This window comes from Pelmatolapia mariae, linkage group LG12 (genome assembly GCF_036321145.2).
Source record: "Pelmatolapia mariae isolate MD_Pm_ZW linkage group LG12, Pm_UMD_F_2, whole genome shotgun sequence".
NCBI classification, from domain to species: Eukaryota; Metazoa; Chordata; class Actinopteri; order Cichliformes; family Cichlidae; genus Pelmatolapia; species Pelmatolapia mariae.
In genome coordinates, this window is record NC_086237.1 from 28,357,506 (window position 1) to 28,376,322 (window position 18,817).

General features: G+C 43.4%; 1 protein-coding gene across 1 annotated transcript in view; it reads right to left on the minus strand.

Annotated features, from left to right (window-relative positions):
* The window catches only part of oxct1a (3-oxoacid CoA transferase 1a), a 61,200-nt gene that overhangs the window by 28,216 nt on the left and 14,167 nt on the right, over positions 1-18,817 (minus strand). Inside the window, exons 8-13 of the mRNA XM_063489428.1 lie at positions 12,687-12,794; positions 12,308-12,422; positions 11,771-11,865; positions 11,127-11,175; positions 10,654-10,726; positions 5,209-5,284 (exon numbers count right to left, since the gene is read on the minus strand). Of these exons, the coding sequence (XP_063345498.1) occupies positions 5,209-5,284; positions 10,654-10,726; positions 11,127-11,175; positions 11,771-11,865; positions 12,308-12,422; positions 12,687-12,794 (516 nt within the window). The remainder of the gene's footprint in view (positions 1-5,208; positions 5,285-10,653; positions 10,727-11,126; positions 11,176-11,770; positions 11,866-12,307; positions 12,423-12,686; positions 12,795-18,817) is intronic.

Here is an 18,817-nt window from a genome sequence, read left to right on the forward strand (position 1 = left end):
CCCGTTCCAGGGCCTCCCCAGTGGCTGGGTTTCAGCCCCCAGATGACTCTGGACCCCTGGAGGTTAAGAAACCAGCCGAGGACTGCACCCGGCTGACGCTGCCTGAGCTGAGTCAATGCTCTGTGCAGCTGCAGCCTGCTATGTGTTTGCCAGAGGCCCGTGTGCCTGCTGGTCCTGTTCTGTTCCTGCCAGAGGCCCGTGAGCCTGCTGGTTCTGTTCTGTCCCTGCCAGAGGCCCGTGAGCCTGCTGGTCCTGTTCTGTCCCTGCCAGAGGCCCGTGTGCCTGCTGGTCCTGTTCTGTCCCTGCCAGAGGCCCGTGTGCCTGCTGGTCCTGACCTGTTCCTGCCAGAGGCCCGTGTGCCTGCTGGTTCTGCTCTGTGTTATCCAGAGGCCCAAGTGCCTGCTGGTTCAGCCCTGCGTGTGATAGGGGCCCCTGTGCCCACTGGTTTTTGGACTGTTTTTGCTGGGGGGCCCGAGGAGCCTGTCCAGCCCCAAGACTCGTCGGCTGGAGGTTCAGGAGAACCTAGCCAGCCTTCTGCCTCGTCGGCTGGAGGGCCTGAGGAGCCCGTCCAGCCTTTTGCCTCGTCGGCTGGAGGGCCTGAGGAGCCCGTCCAGCCTTTTGCCTCGTCGGCTGGAGGGCCTGAGGAGCCCGTCCAGCCTTTTGCCTCGTCGGCTGGAGGGCCTGAGGAGCCCGTCCAGCCCTCTGCCTCGTCGGCTGGAGGTTCTGGAGAACCTAGCCAGCTTCCTGCTTCATCATCCTCATCAGCTACATCCACGCCGCCTGCTGCAGCAGCAGCTTCATTCACGCCGCCTGCAGCCGTCTCCTCATCTGCTTCAGCGCCGCCTGCAGCCGTCTCCTCATCTGCTTCAGCGCCGCCTGCAGCCGTCTCCTCATCTGCTTCAGCGCCGCCTGCAGCCGTCTCCTCATCTGCTTCAGCGCCGCCTGCAGCCGTCTCCTCATCTGCTTCCGCGCCGCCGCCAGCTGCAGCCTCAGGGTCGTCATCCTCGCCAGCTGCAGCCTCAGGGTCGTCATCCTCGCCAGCTGCAGCCTCAGGGCCCTCATCCTCGCCGCCAGCTGCTGCAGCCTCAGGGCCCTCATCCGCGCCGCCAGCTGCAGCAGCCTCCTCATCCGCGCCGCCAGCTGCAGCAGCCTCCTCATCCGCGCCGCCAGCTGCAGCAGCCTCCTCATCCGCGCCGCCAGCTGCAGCAGCCTCCTCATCCGCGCCGCCAGCTGCAGCAGCCTCCTCATCCGCGCCGCCAGCTGCAGCAGCCTCCTCATCCGCGCCGCCAGCTGCAGCAGCCTCCTCATCCGCGCCGCCAGCTGCAGCAGCCTCCTCATCCGCGCCGCCAGCTGCAGCAGCCTCCTCATCCGCGCCGCCAGCTGCAGCAGCCTCCTCATCCGCGCCGCCAGCTGCAGCAGCCTCCTCATCCGCGCCGTCAGCTGGTCCAGCCCCAGCTTCATCCGCTTCATCGTCAGCTGGTCCAGCCCCAGCTTCATCCGCTTCATCGTCAGCTGGTCCAGCCCCAGCTTCATCCGCTTCATCGTCAGCTGGTCCAGCCCCAGCTTCATCCGCTTCATCGTCAGCTGGTCCAGCCCCAGCTTCATCCGCTTCATCGTCAGCTGGTCCAGCCTCAGCTTCATCCGCTTCATCGTCAGCTGGTCCAGCCTCAGCTTCATCCGCTTCATCGTCAGCTGGTCCAGCCTCCGCCTCAGCAGCTTCATCGTCAGCTGGTCCAGCCTCCGCCTCAGCACCGCCTGCAGCATCCGCATCACCGCCTCCAACAGCCCCGCTGTCATCAGGTTCCGCCTCTGTGTCTTCATCATCATCCACGCCAGCTGCAGCCTCTGCTTCTGCTTCATCGGCCTCGTCTGGCCCAGCTTCATCTCCGCCCTCGTCTGGCCAAGCCCCCGTCTCAGCTTCACCCACGCCGTCGTCTGGTCCAGCCTCCGTCTCAGCTTCACCTGGTCCAGCTCCCGCATCAGCTGCCTCGTCCTCGTCTGGTCCAGCCTCTGCCTTGCCTGATGCTGCGGGGGCTCCGCCGCCTTCAGGTCCCCAACTACCGCCTCCACATCGTCGGTCATCTGTCAGGCCGCTTGTTGGGCCTCTTCTCCGCTGGGGACAACCTCCTGAACGCCGCCACTGCCTTCCGCGTGGCCGGCCTCCGGACTTGACTTACCGCCGCCGTTGCCGTCCGCACGGTCGGCCCCCTGAACTGTCCCCTCACCGCCGCCGTTGCCGTCCGCACGGTCGGCCCCCTGAACTGTCCTCTCGCCACTGCCTACTGCGTGGCTCACCTTCGGACCTGCCCCGCTACCGCTGCTTTTCGCATGGTCGGCCTCCGGAACTGAACTGTTTTGGCCTCTGGCGCTGTCGGCCTCCGGGTCGGCCCCCTGAACTTGGCCGTCTGGGCCTTTTTGGACTCTGTCCCTCCGTCCTGGGCCCCCACCGCCCGCCCTGGTCGGGTCGTTTTCTGTTCTTTGGTTTTTTTTGGGGGGGGGGTTTGGGCGGTTTGTGTTTCGGTTGGGCTGTCTGGAGCCATCCCTTGAGGGGGGGGTCCTGTCACGGTCCTGGGTCGGTTCGACCCAGCATTTTGTGTTTCTTATGTTTTGGTTTCGTTTTGCATTAGTTCTTCTCTGGGGATGCTGTTTTGATATTAATTACGTTCTGTTTCGTTAGCTGTCTGATGATGATGATGATGATTATCATTGTTTGAGTTCTGTTATATATATTCTGCCTTAGTCTGTGTCTTTGCCTGTATATGATGTCACCCCGTCTGTTTATGAATCTGTTTAGTTCAGCGTCCTGTCTGGTTCCCCGTGTCTGAGTTTCCTGTTTTATTGTGAAGGTCGGTGTCTTATGTGAGTGTGCTCAGTTTACGTTTCCCCTGTCCCGTCAGCTCTGAGTCCTCCCAGCTGTGTTGCCCTCCTGTTTCTCATCCCCTGATTACCGGTGTGTGTATTTAAGCCCTGTGTGTTCTCCTGCCTGTTGCCGGTTCGTCTGTGTTACTCCGTGTCAGTCTGCGTTACTGTGTTCCTCGGTGTCCTGTTTCTCGTCTGCGTCTCTCTGCCTCTCACCCCGTTCGTATGTTCTCAGGTTTGTCATTTAGCTTTCCCAGTTTAGGTCTTTAGTTTTGTCTTCTCTCTTGCCTGTTTTGCCACCTCACCTCTGTGTAAATAAAACTTCACTAGCATTTCATCTCCTGCTTGCATCTTGGGTCCTCCTTCCTCCAACACCACACGGCTCGCCTCGGCAGCCGTGACAAAAGGAGTAAATAAAAGAGAGACATGATTCTCATTTTGAAACCTGGAAGGATGTGCATATAACCAGAAGCATTTTGTGTATCTCCTGTGATAGACCTCTACATCTAGGACAACTTGATAAAGCTCTCGCAGCCAAAGATAAAATAGCACAACAAGTCCAAATCCTGTATTCTATTACCCCTTTTCACTTCATCTATTGTTTTTCCAGATGTTTCAGCCTGAGTGGAGATGTAAAAGCGTTTCAAAGCCCTCAACTGGAAAATGTTCATCTGCATTTTGCATATTAAAAGCATTTGAAATCAACATAATCTCACTGAGAGTACTGCATCCCCAACTCCTACGTAAAACATTTCCAATTTCACGCTATGCACCCATCTTTAGATAGTGAATAATTTTCATTATTACAAAGGGTTGGAAATGTAATTCTCATCATCCATCCTTTCTAAAGAGGGGATAATGAAGATTGAAGCGTAGGTGAGGACAGAAGTATGTGTGCCAACGTTTCCGCATTGTTTTGGTTTTTTGAAAATGTCCAGAATTACACAAGAGAACAAAATAAATTCTTTGTCTATGAGCAGCGCCACTGCAGGGCTTCAAAATCTGCATAGCATACTTAATCAAGCACTGGTTAATTAGCAATTACCATGGACAAACAAGTATGAGTGAAATGGTAAAAATGAAATGAATTAAGTTGCAAAATTTACAAATCACCATCAACAACAGTATTCCTATTCACCAAGCTGTTATGCAGTCATTTACACTGTTCAAAACAATTAAGGGAATACTCAAATGGAACATCGGCTGTTGATGAATGAAATATTGAAACTCAAAATCTTTACTGATATACGTTGTTTAGTTTGTTGAGAAAAAAAAATGATGTAACAATGGTTAGTGGAAACCAAAACCATCAACCCTTTGAGGGCTAGACTAAAGAGGAAAAAGGAAAAAAGGAAATAACACAAGAAATCAAAGGTAAAATTGCATGTCTCCAAGACTGTAGCAGTTTCTACTTTGTCGCTTAGAGGAGACGTGTCTATAAAATGATGTACATGCTGAAACAACTCTGCACATACACGTCAGCACTTCAGTGCAAAAAAAAACACACAAAAAAAAACAAAACTCTGTGGCCAGGGGGCATTCTGGTTGAGGACTCCCACATGGCAAAGAGGCTTTTAATGGGTTCTTGACCTTAGTAATCATTCCCAAGGTCTGAGGCCACTGTGGTCTTAGGACCAACTGACCTGATGTAATATCTAATAATAATGTTGTACACCCATTATGCTGCAGCACTCACAAACACCACATTCCCCCAATCCCCTGCCAGGCATTTCCTTTCACTCACATATAACAATGAAGACTGCAACAGTGTGAATCAGCTTCAAAATGAAATACTTTTCTTTGAGAAAGGCTAAAATGTATAAAACACCTATAAGTCTCTCTCTCTCTCTCCATATGTGTGTGTATATATATATATATATATATTTTCTTGTTGTCTAATATAGCCTTTTTTTTTAAAATATGATCTGGTGTTCATTGTGAAAGACAATTTGTAGTAGTTACATGCTTGAAGTAATATTACAACAAGTAATTATTTATCTAGTGATGGATTATTCAGTGTTTTAGATCTTGAAAGCCAGATAAAGACAAAGAATGAGTATGAATATGTACTATACTGACAGAAGGATGTATGTATACAATTAGAATAATGTAACAATAAAACCGTACCACAACTTTTACATTACCAAACACCCACCTGACACAAACTCAATAAATAAAAATAATTAAATAAAATTACAAAAATATCAGTAAACCCTATCAGCAAACCCTCAACAAATTAAACATTTGGAGCACGCTTATTATACTGCTGTGCTGAACCACAGCAGGTGCTGAAGAAACAACAAATTTGGAAAAAAGGTAACAGCTGTGGGCAATCAAAAGCAAACTTACTGGGATCATCCAGTTGGCTAGATCTCCATGTTTTGACACCTGCATGGCGCCCAGCATTGTCAGGTTGATGTGACCCCTGATGAGAATGACACAACAGAAGAAGACAGCTGTCAACTCCAGAATCACTTCCACTTATGAACTCACAAATCCGCCCATCAGATATAAAATAAAACACAACAGTACTGCTAGAGTGACCCCATTTTTATGACAAGACACCATGCAAGCATATCAGACTGATTCTCACATTAAATGCCTTCACAATAATAATCTTCCCATCTCAGCCTTTTTTTGATAGCAGTACTTGTCATAGATAAAAGGTCTTTTCCAATGTTTTATTCACATCTTTTTAAACAAACACTCTTATCTGCTAGAGCAGGGGTCGGCAACCCTGGGCACGCGTGCCACAGCTGGCACGCGAAGGGTTAACTGACGGCACGACCATAGCTGGACTGGCCATCGGGCATACCGGTGATGGTGATTTTTTGTTTTCATGGGCCGATGCTTTTGTTGTTGTTGTTGTTTTTGTAATGGTATAAACAATGAACAATTGTTTATACCAATGAACAATTTTTACACATTGGCCAGATGCTGGCCAATGTGTAAAAATAACTCAGTTGTTCTGTGGTGGCTGTGGCGGAGCTTCCACAGAGGCCAGCAGGTGGCTGAGGGAAAGGGGAGACAGGAGGAGGAGAGACCCGAGGCGGCCGCCGGTTCGAGTGTCAGGAGAACTGAACTTCAGGTAAGAAGTTATGACTGTTGGGTCTAAACTCAGACCCCGCTGTATCCAGGACTTATTCCCATGAAAGAAAAACAAGGCAACAGCGATCGATCGTTTTTACTTGCGCAAGGGAGGCCTTTGGTCAAGAACCAGCTCTTGGAGCTCACGCTCCTAACCTGTCTCCAGCCCAAAGTCCTTCAAAGAGCAGCTTCCCTCGCAGCTATTTATTGACAAACTGTTACAGTTCACACAATAGTTTACAACACGTACCTCCCCTCTTAACCCCCCTTGGTTACAAAGACGAGGCACTGTATGTATATGTGTGTGTGTGTGTGTGTGTGTGTGTGTGTGTGTGTGTGTGTGTGTGTGTGTGTGTGTGTGTGAGAGAGAGAGACCTCCTGCTGGGCAGGAAGCTTACATCAAACAGACCTTCCAGATAGGATGTGTCTGTAATCAAACCTACAGCCCCTCACCCAAAAACTCAAGAATCTGGGGAGGGGGACTGTGGAATTGCTTTCATCCCACAGTTAAACAATGTAGAAATGGATGGTAAGCATAAAAATGACAAACATTTAACAATTCACTCTAACAATGACCTGCAGTCTATCTGGGTCAGATATAAACCAAGTTTAGGTGGAGTTTATTTTTGTTGTGCTGACTTTTTACAGTCAGTTACAATAACTCGTACTGCGTACTAGCTAGCACCCGCCCATGCTATGATGTTACTGATAGTGAACTTTATTTCATTCATAAGGTTAGTTAGTAGAGTTGCCAACCGTCCGGTAAAAAAACGGAATCGTCCCGTATTCAGAGAAAATATTACATGTTTCGTATTGAGCTCAAAAGGAATACAGTTTGTCCCGTACTTCAGCTAGAATGGAAAAAGACACAAAGCTGGAGTTATTCTGTGTCTTTACACTGTCAGCTGCCTCTTCTTCTCTCATTTAAGAATAAGAATAAGAATAAGAACAACTTTATATATCCCGAGGGAAATTCTTTTGTCATGTACATGCTCAAAGCAGCAGGAGAGACAGAGGAACAGATGAATAAGATATAAGATATACAATAAGAATAGTAGTGTACAGTAATATACAGTAGGATAGTGCAAGACATAGTATCGGATAACTCTAACGAAGTAATATACATAGCTATATCCTGGTGAATAAATAACTTAACTATCAGTGCAGGCGATTCTAGAAAGTGACAAAGTATTGTGCAATAGAATAAAGGGAGTAGCAGCGTATGATGGGGGGATGAAACAAATATTCAATAAGTACTCTTGGGTAATATTGCACGGTCCGGGAGGGAACAGAATAACATTGGTAATAGTCTCAGGAAAATCACCTACAGAGTGAGGAGGAGTTATACAGTCTTATTGCCACCGGTACAAAGGATTTACTGTGGCAGTCAGTTCTGCATTTCGGGGCAATGAGTCTTTTGCTGCGTTTGCTCCGATGGTCCATCATGGGGGCGTGCATGGGGTGGGAGGGGTTGTCCATGATAGAAAGAAGCTTTTTTAGCATTCTCCTCTCAGACACCTCCTCCAGGTTCTCAAGTCTGACACCCAGGACAGAACCAGCCTTTCTGATCAGTTTGTTCAGCCTGTTGGCATCAGCTGTCTTCACCCCACTTCCCCAGCACACAGCTGCAAAGAACACGATGCTCTCCAACACCGAGTGATAGAACATGGTCAGCATTTTCCTGCCAACATTGAAGGACCTGAGCCGCCTCAGTAGGAAAAGCCGACTCTGCCCTTTTTTGGAGATAGCATTGGTGTTCTTGGTCCAGTCCAGTTTACAGTCCAAGTGTACCCCCAGGTACCGGTAGTCGTCAACGATCTCCACATCAGCCCCTCTGATGGTGACAGGGGTAGGAGGAGGAGCCTGCTTCCTAAAGTCCATAATCAGTTCCTTTGTCTTTGTGATGTTAAGTTGTAGGTGGTTTAGCTCACACCACTCGACAAAGCTGTCCACCACACTCCTTTACTCCTCCTCCTGTCCATCCCTGATACAGCCCACAATGGCAGAGTCATCCGAGAATTTCTGCACATGACATGACTGAGACTTGTACCTGAAGTCAGATGTGTAGAGAGTGAAGAGGAAGGGTGATAGGACTGTCCCCTGCGGCGCCCCTGTGCTGCTCAGGATGTTATCTGAGCGGCAGCTCTTCAGTCGGACATGCTGCATAGTGGTCCGTAATCCAATAGTCCGTAATCCAACCTACCAGTGGGGCGTCCACCTGCATTTCCGTGAGCTTATTCCCCAGCAGTGATGGTCTGATCGTGTTAAAGGCACTGGAGAAGTCAAAGAACATGACCCTCACAGTGCTCCCAACAATGTCCAGATGAGAATAAGCCTGGTCCAGCAGGCTTTTTCTCCCCCTCCCTCTCCTGTTGCTACTTCAATCATGAAACTGATCAATGATCAGCTGATCGGCTTTGCTGACACAAGTCCCGTCTTTCTTTGTTTATCGCCCACTTTGCACCAGAAAGCGGAAACCAGCGGATGTCATGTTAAACAACAGCAGCACGTTTAAGCGTGATAAGCTGTTGTTAGAATTTATTTAATATTAATTTCTAGTATCAGCTGATGTTTGCTGGAGCCACAGCCGTAAAAGCTGCTGGCCATGATATAGGTTTGGATATCTGGTGAGAGGGAAAGCAGGAGATGTCCTTACTGAATCATCAGAGCTGAACAGGTGATGGAGAAACAGGTTTACCTTTTAGGTGACATGAATGAGTTGAAGGGAAGTTATGAACTGTTTCTGAGAGACAGATAACACCAGGATCCTTTTTTACGTAGCTGACAGCTGGTTACTGTGCAGGGGCGGGTCTAGCAAAGTTTTGCCAGGGGGCCAGGTAGGGCATTAACAGGGAAAGGGGAGCACAAAGAAATACCTTTCTTTCTTATTCTCATTTAAAATGTCTCGCTTTTATTAAATAGTTATCTGAATCTTACAACCAAAGTTTTTATCTGACGTAAAATGTATAGAAATCATACATATACCAACAAGACAGTGTACATCACTGTCACCACAGCGTTTGTTTTCATTCAAAGGCTTTATGGCTTTAATACCTGGTGGGCCGGTCTCTAGTCAAAATGCCCGGGTCGATTTTTTGTCCCAGTCCAGCCCTGGGCACGACATGCAGTGAATTAATCTGAGAAGGTGCATTAAGAAATAAATGGTCGGGCCAGCGGTGCACATCACAAATTAGCTCGCATAAACACATTAGTTGTGCCGCTTCTTAATGACGGTATCTTAGCTAACAACCCCAACTATCAGATTCAGCTTGTAATTGGCTAAAAATAAGTTTAACTGTCTTCAGAACATTGCAGAGGCCTTATTGACAGTACTTGGTCCTACATATCTGTGTGAGCAGTTTTTCTCTCACATGAAGAGTGTCCTCAGGTAGCTGTCTGAATGCTAGACACTCAGAGACTTGTGTCTCTGAGTGGGAGACCAGAGATCACATTAACATGTGTATCTCTGTATTAACAAACATGCCATATTGGCCCAGTTTATTTTTCTTACCATTGTTGCGAGGAGACCATAAATAGCATTTGCATTTCCTGTTGTACAGTTCATTTGCTGTTATGGAGTTCTTGTTATGGATAAAAAGTGTCTTTTTTTGTTTCAAAATAGCTGATAACTATTCGCTGATAGCTGCCAACATCTGCGAACAAATATAATTCTATAAAGTTGTTCTATATAGTGTGTAACTGTTAGTATAGAGCGTTATTAAATTTATTGCTAATGCAATCATATGGCACACTGACTTCTGAGGAAATTTAAGATGGCACTCATCATCAGAAAGGTTGCCGACCCCTGTGCTAGAGGTACCACTATAATCCACTATATTAACAAAATAAGTTTCACTTGTCTCTTTATGTGTGATACTTTCTTCACTGGAAGCAATCTCCGCTTCAGAATAAGGAGCTTAAAGTCCAAAATAAAGTACTGCAAGAGGCAGTTAGGGGTATCACTAGGATGTCTACAGCTGCACAGATTAGTACTGCTGCCTACTGTATAATCATAAAGCACTTTAATCCTTTTTGTTTCTGCAAAAGAATGTAGCAGCTCATGGTGAGTGTTGGCCACACACAAACACATACAGACTAAAAAGTGATAAAGTCTAAATGCCCAAGTGTAACATAATAAGTGTGGTGTCTGAGGTAATGTGGCTCACAGCACACCATATGTTGAGTAATTCTTTCCCAGCATATCTGCACAATAGCAGACACACTCACACATGGACAAATTTAGCGTTGTTCCATTTGGTACCTGCCACTGTGACAGGACAGTATTATTTATGAGCAATATTGAATTCTTGCTGGGAGGACAAAAAGAATTGATACTGCAGGGAGTCTGGGTGGGCAATCACAGTGAGCTGGCAAATCAATAAGAACCGAAGACCTTGGGAATATTTGGAAGGCTGCTGTCTAGTTGTACTGATGACAGTGTTGTCCAGCATTGTGAGTCATGGTTTTGGCCTCTAGTTACAGGTGTTTGGTGCAGGTGATACGCAAATATGAAATTATGATGACTCTAAAATTCAGTAAATAATAGATTAGAAATGATGTTTTTAAAGGTCTCACTTTATGTATACCTCCAAGCTATAAATGACTCAATAATTTTTAAGGGACTTACATTTAAGTCCACCACTGTTAGGCATATCTTACTTGAACTCAACAAATAAGTTTTGAAAAGCTTGTGTGTTATGGACTTACCCTCGGATCATAGCAAATGAGTCATCACTGGAGAAATACGCTGCCCCAGGGAGCACAGTGACAGTCTCCTTCCCTGTAGAAAAGCAACACAGAGTATTGCAATTCATTTATCATAGCAGTGAATTTAACATTCAACACATCAAAAAGCAACACACTTTAGAGATGAACATGAAGACAGTAAATAACAAAGAAAAACATACAACAATGGCATTAAAAAAAATTAATGGAAGGCTGAATTAGAGAGGGAAAAACGATGCTGGATAACTGGACACTTGTCAAATGTCAACAAACAAGTATTATCTGAGTACGTTTGTGCCAAGCATGAAGCAGGCAGGGAAAAAATGGTAAAATAAAATGCTCTTATTTTCCCTATTATTTTGCCAGACCATTTTTCATACTTAACTCTCTTAAATAAATTATCTAATTTTGTCAGAGGACGTGGGAAATTAGATGTTCATTAGGATAACCCTTACCAGCGTTAATCAGGTCTGCGTCTACTGCATCCTCAGTGGGGTAGGGACCCTACACAAAAAGAAATAAAGGTAAAAAAAATTTGCACACATGCAGGCAGGATACATGTCACCCAGCCTGACTGGCCTGGTCTTTGAAGAAAGAGGCACAATCACATTTCTCCGATTAGATGAGGCATTGATTTTCTCTGCTTTCAACAAAGAGAGCAATCCTTTGAGACTAAGGAGGTGGAGAGATCGGTACCTTTTTGAAACTGGCAGTCATAAATATAACATTGACAAATAAGAAATTACCATAGGCGCCTACATTCTGTCAACACAACTGATTGGAGAGCCATTCTATAGCAGCGGCAGCCTTTGTTAAAAGGCTTAGCCGGCAAATAATGAGAAAGAAAAATGGAAGAGAAAGCGTCAAATTGCTACAATCTCTTACGTAACAATCGCAACACATTTCAAATGAGGGCCCCAACTAGGAATGATGCTGGTTAAATAAATGGCTATTCAGTTTGAAACATGCTTACTGCCACTTCAAAAAAATGTCTCTGCAAAGAATGAAGAAATATGTAGCTCGTTAGCTTGTTTAGTCAAGATTCAAAGTGCTGAAACCTGAGGGGAGAAAAAACCCCCCAAAAATGTAGGCGTCTTACCAGCCCCAGAATCCCATTTTCACTCTGGAGGTGTACAGTGATGTCTGGTTTTATAAAGTTGCTGGCCAGCATGGGGATACCAATACCAAGGTTAGCTTGTATTATTCTTTGTTAAAGACAGCAGCTTCGATATTTGTATTTCTGACAGGGGAAAAAGGTATTAAGATTAACAAATGCACGCATCCTTTAAACAGTCACTAAACAGTCATGTTAAGTCCAAAAAACACTGAATGGTTAATCACAGATCAGTCGTCAAAAATTAAAGATGATTTCACGAGGAAGGGCAGAAGCTGTCACGATAAAATGTAACTAAAGACCACAAGAAGAAAAAAAAAAGAAAAAAAAAAGCATAGCACATTATGTGCATCATTTATTATGCAACTTGATAATATAGGAAGCCAAGGTAAAGCATTCTTCTGAGGCAGCTGGATACTTTTTGGTTTGGTTTTCCTGGTGGGCGTTAAAAGTAGGCCACTGCTTCACAAATGTATATGATTGTTTGATCCTCTCATTGCTTGCATTTACATCAAAGGATACCATACATGCCATCCTCAAATTCCAGAGCAGCCCTGCGAATGATCCTCTCTCGAACAATGTCAGATTCCTTCTTTGGCTTGGGCTTCTCTTCTTGGCTTTTCCTTACTGTGCGTTTCTGGAAACATATGGAAATATAATATAATCTTGAAAACTTCATTCTGGTTGAGTAACACGACACATGAATAAAACAACAAAATCTATTTCTGAACAGTGATAGAAATGCGAAAAGGCCTGGGAAAGGTTCATCTCTACAGTTCTATCACTGCAGGATTTATCTTTTTTTCTTTTTCCATTACAATTTCATAATCCAGAATGCTTTGCATGCCTTCCAAATGTAATGTGTCTACTTGTCTGAGCTCTTTAAAGTATCATTTTGTACCTCAATCCTTTTTTCATAACTGGCGCCCTGGACAACCCTGTGGACATAGATGCTGGGTATGTGGATATCCTCTGCAGCGAAAGTCCCGACATCCACCACCTCTTCCACCTACACAGAGACACAGAGTGATGAGCTCTGACTTCACTTGCAAGGTGTCCCATGATCCTTGAGATTAAAGTTCAGATAAAGAAACCATGCACAGATGGAATTACACCACCAGAAAATAACCTTTGCCTACCAAGCTATGAAATTCAAAAGGTGAAATGATAAAAATCCAGTAGATGTTTTCGCACTCTGCAGGCAAATCTGAAGATTTCTTCTTGATTTTTGGGTTACTATACAATTTCTAAAGGCTTTAAAAATGTAAATACTGTAAATAAATGTAAAAACAAATGAGACAATTTAAGTTTGTTACTAATATAATTCATAATTGAGCTTCAAACATCAACATAATGCTGAAGAAAACATTTTTGTCCTAATATGGCCTCAGAGGTTTTGAAATTATTCTACTATCATGTCTTTCACAGGGAAGAGACAGTAAATATTTGTGGAAAAGTTGCATTTACTCATCTAACAACTCCACTGAGCCCAGTGAAAGCTGTCTGTGTACCCAAAGTCAGCTTGGCTAACAGAAAATAGGAATCGTCTGACACACCAAGCCCAGGGGATGCAGCTTGATCCTAAGATCAAAAGCAGCGAGAGTAGGGGTGTATGGAGGAGATTGTATTCATGCTGTGGGTAAGCTGGCCAAACTAAAAATAGAGGTCAAAAGGAACCTTTTCACCATTACATGGAAAACAATGGTTAGTTCCAAAAACTTTTTTCCAAGGGTTAAATTTCAGATCAATTCATTCTGCTAATATGGAATAAACCATCTCGATCATTGTCGTACTTAACATGACAGCAATATAAAAATCGTGTACATGTAGCAAGGACTATATTGCTGACTGTGACAGAAAGTGCACCACCTTTATTTAGAAAGTGTACAGCAGCAGAAGAGGAGTATACATCTGGGATTCTTTCTGTCTGACTAACAAGACACAGATGAAAATGGCTATTGATTTCAAAAGAGTTGGGTCATCATGACTAGGATAGGAACCTAACAACGAACCTGCTTCCTCCTCCTTGCTATAAACTGAGCCTCCAGTTACACAGGTGTTCAGGGAGACTTGTACGGCATGTGTGGGATCCATTAAGCCTTGCTGCCCATGCAGGTCTGCTCTAGGTCTTTTTGCAGTATCCATATTTACAGTAGGCTGTAGCATTAAACGCTACAGTCCTAGAGATTTCAAATAAAGGACTCAAACAAAGCTGGGACTGACAAAAAGCCTTTTTTTGAGAACCAATTTTCCTTTGTCAAATAAATGAGACTTCAATGGGACGGATGTGCTGTTTCTTTCTTCCAGGAGATTCTTCAAGTGGTTGAAATAATAAAATTAAAATGAAAAATGGAAAAAAAGAAAAGCGTTTCCACACCTCTGGGGACCAAAGACGACTCAGCCATGACAACATAATTCTCGCCCTCATTTCTACTTTTCAGTGCTTTACTCCTGTGTAGCTCAGAGTGTAACCTGCTTATTCTATTTACATGAGGGGCAAGCAGCCGTTCAGAGCAAATTGAATTGAATCTTTCCTTATCTCTACTTCCTCCCTCAGCACTCAGCCCTGACTGAGAGGAGTCAATGGCTAAGAGTGGATCCCATCTTAGCGTTGTCATGGATACACAGGCTTTGGTCTCTCATGAGCTAGGGCCACTCAGGACCATAAAGTGATTTTAGACTCTTTTGCTGGTTCTACTCTGGTTTATGGTAAATCTCTGATGCTCCAGAGTGAAAACGAGGCCATGCAAGATGAGACTGATGCAGCAGTCCCACACACTCACCCACATCTTTCTCTGGGGGCTTGATCTGTCTTGGTGAGAAGCATGATTTTCTTAGACATCTTCATTAAGCAAGATTGTGCTTGTCATGTTATTAAAAAAAATTAAAAAGTCTTATGACAAGGGAAACCTGGGGGAGGAGGATTACAACAAATATCTGGGGTGTAAATTTCTAAGAATTTTAAGATGAATGCATATGAAAACAACATCAATCCCTTAATTAGAAAAGTATATACAATTGTAAGACCCTGAAAAACAAAAAACAAACAAACACAGAATTCACACCCAAGAGGCTGGCTTTCCTCATATTGTTTCATTGGTCTCACACATGCAAACAAACCATGTATTCAGCTCCATTTTCAATTACCCTCCCAAAGCTAAGTCAAAGCACAATAACAAGCTCATACAATTTAAATGTGCTGTGTACATAAAAAAAAAAGCCTCTGTTCTTTTCATCTATGTGATGTGTCCTGGCTACACCACTGCTCAGATGTAGTTCAGACAGAAGGTTCAACGGATGTGAAAGGATAAAGCACTAAAATAAAATAATACACACACACAGACACAAACACACACACACACACACACACAATGAGCAGGTGCGTAACACAAGCAAGCAGGCACACATGGACAGACATTGATATTCCCGTATCTGTAGAACGATTTTCACATCAATGAGAGCGGAGCGAGGCATGAAGTGAGCTGGCAGGAAGATAGAGGGAATCAAAGTGCCCTCTGGGGACGTGGCAAGCGTTTTTTCATGAGTTTGTGCTTTTTTAGGCTGTGAGCTTTGTCAAATCTCGTTAATCTCACACTGATCAGTGTGCAGTGCTATCAAATTCCTAGAATAAACCATAAATGGTGATGTGGCGCACACCCCTCGCTCTTCATTCACTAAACGACACTTGAAATACTATGCCATGCTAATGAAATATGATAAACATTTAAAGAGAATAACAAAAATAAAATAGATGGATCACATTTTTAAGTTGATTGAACAAAAAGTACTGTAAGATAAACTAAATATAACAGAAATGATTTTACGTTATATCGTTTTAGTGGTTACAATAGTTGCAGCAAATGAAAATATGTGCACAGTATTAAAAAAAAAAAGGTTACACAATAATAGGTCCGAGACGCTACAATGTTCATCACACCCTTGATTACAAAGGCACTGAGTGGAATAAACAAAGAGCACTGGTAATTGCACCTTTTTAATAGCCTAAGTGATGAGTGCACAAGTACAGCTGCATTACCATTCCTCAGTGTACACACACAGCACGGTCCAATTTCTCCATTTAGAATACCATAAGAGTGCAGACAACACTCCCTTCTGTACTTAACACATCAGATACCTGTTGCTGCTATCGTGGAAATTTTATTCTACTGAAATAAAAATCATTAAATAAATAAATAAAAACAAACAACAGATACTATCTTATATCCTATACTACTGAAATAAATAATTTGTAAATAAATGGAAATTCCTTATATTGTGCCATTTTTATAGAAATTGTTATGCAAATACAAATTCTTATGTCTTATATATTAGTTACAACAACAGCATCTACAGACATCTAAAGCAGAGACAGTAATTCCGCTGTGTAGTGATATACTGTTGTTTAGTTGTTCCCCACACAGTGAAAACTTACATTTGGAGTCAGTATTTTTGCCATCTGAACACACCTTGTGAATATTGTCTTAAAGCTGCGTCCAAACTGGAAGCAATGCTCGTACTGATGGCTGATCGCTTGCAGACATTCCAGGCTCCTGTTGCCTAGGTAACACTTAAATGTATTTATTATCGGGTAATACATCAATCAACAGTATCCTGCGTTGTCACCTGGAAGTTGAGGGAAATTCATCTGGGTGGGTAACACCCACTTTGCTTAGCCAGTGGTTATTCAGCCTGCAGTCACTGAATATCATTCGCTTTTTATGGTCTTCCAGTGTGACTCTAGCTTAAGACTGGTTCCAAAGGTGAATTTTGATTACATGGTAATCCCTTCTTAAACCTCAACTTGACTTTCATTTTAAAGATAATGACTCGATTTAATGTGTTATTATGTTTTGGGGAGTTTTTTTGTGGCAGAACTTGCTAATATATGTAGCAAAATGATAGATAAATCACTATGGTCACACAGTAAACTGGAATTATCAGTGTCATTTCAGCCAGAGTTCTAAATATTACACTCAAAGAAGTCACCAAGACTTTCTAAACATGGGATTTGTTGCAGCTGGAGAAAATTTTCAGTATATGCTCCTTCTGCACCAGGGAGCAGCTGCACCCCTCTGTGACCCACAGTGCTCTCATGCACTGCGAGACCTTGAGGGAGAAGATTCTAAAATCGAATGTCTGATGTTATTTTAAGAAAAAGACAGATCAGAGATTTCGGTGTAGCATGTGTTTGCTTTAAGTGTTTGAATTTGTGAAAATGACAGCCTTTACACACACACACACACACACATCTATATCTATATCTATATATATATCTATATCTATATATATCTATATATATCTATATCTATCTATATCTATATCTATCTATATCTATATCTATATATAAATATATATATTTAATCATGGTTTTAAAAAACCCACAAACAAAACAAAAACAATGATGGAAAGGGTGTGTGCATCACCAGGATTATAAGGAATCACCTTCTACTGACAACAAATTTGTTAACTAGTTAGGTATACAGTAGCCTGTATGCTAACTAACTTCCCCAATCAAATGGCTTATCAAAACAACTAAAAACAAATTTGGCATTAAAAAAAGTTATTTCATCTCTTTATTTTATTTAGGGATGCAAGAACTAAAAAGTGACAGTCAAAAGGTCAAGGGAAAGAAGGTGTGGCTACAGGCAACCGGCAACAGGGCATGATGATGACAGTGACACCACACTCTCATTACTGTGTTTATTTATAGCCTCTCAATCTTCCTCCTATTGTGCACTTGGCCACGAACGGTTTCCACTTTCAGGGCAAAGCTCCGGCTATATCCCCTAACCTAGTGCACTGACATCACGAGCAATCTGTTTCTCCTCAGTGGAAGCTTGCCTTGCCTGTGACAGATTTTATGCTATCCAGAAAATGGCAGATAGCCAGCCAATGTAAACCTTGACAACATTACAGAACTAAAAATACATTTTTCAGATGCCGCACATTGCTCACCAAAGCACCTTGTATCATTTGGAATGGATTTGTGCACTCACAGCTCAAATGGCAATGTTTACATTTCAACTAACACATAAGCCTTCTTGCAATGTGCTTCAGATTCAGATGACGGGCAGTTGCAAGGAAACTTTAAACTTACAGTCAGACATTCGGTTTCTGCATATGTTCAGCAAATCTGTCTTCTATCACCACTTTCACAGTCTCTCCCTCTGCTTTTACATTCAACCAGTTCATCAGACCCTATTGACTGTCAATCAGTAAAGTATATTATAGACTCTCAGTGACATTTTCTGATGCATTTATAGAAGTCATGAAAAAAATCTCAGCATGGCTCTTGAAGTAATGTTTATGTCAAGCAGACTTACTCCTAGAAATGTCAATGCCAGCCTTTAAAATGAGGCACGATGTATTCTCTTATGTTCAGGAGAAAACTTCAAAATTGGAACAATAACAAAAAACTAAACAAAAGACACTGCTGGACAGCTGCTATTGGGCTGTGTGCAATACGTTTTGAGATATCAGTTCAAAACAAGTATGACTACGACAATCGACATTAAAGATTTTTAGTCAATTAGCATTCAAATAACACATTTCACCTTGTGGCAAATATATATTCTAAATCCCCATAAGCTGTGCAAAATGGGAACATAAAGAATAAACTGCACATCTTTGCACATAAAATTCAATTCATAAACCTCCTTAGGCAGGAAATGATGGAGAAAATAAGTGGTTTCTAATTACTAGAGAACAGTAGCTTGAGTAATGATGTCAGTGGAGGGCACAAGTCAAGAACAAGACTAGAAAACTCAACAAGGCATTATAAGTTATGCAAAATAGCTAAAAGGAATGTTGCCTGTATCAAGTAATCAAAATTTCAACAGTTACTAAAGGAGACAGAAGGCATTCTGATCTACAGAAGACCACAGCAGCGGCTTAAGATACTACCCATCACGCATCCATCGATCAATCTTTTTCCACTTATCCAATTCAGTGTCATGAGAGAGGGGGGACCTGGAGCCTATCCTAGTTGTCATTTAGGCAAAAAGGCAGGTTACACCACCAGCAAGTCCCCAG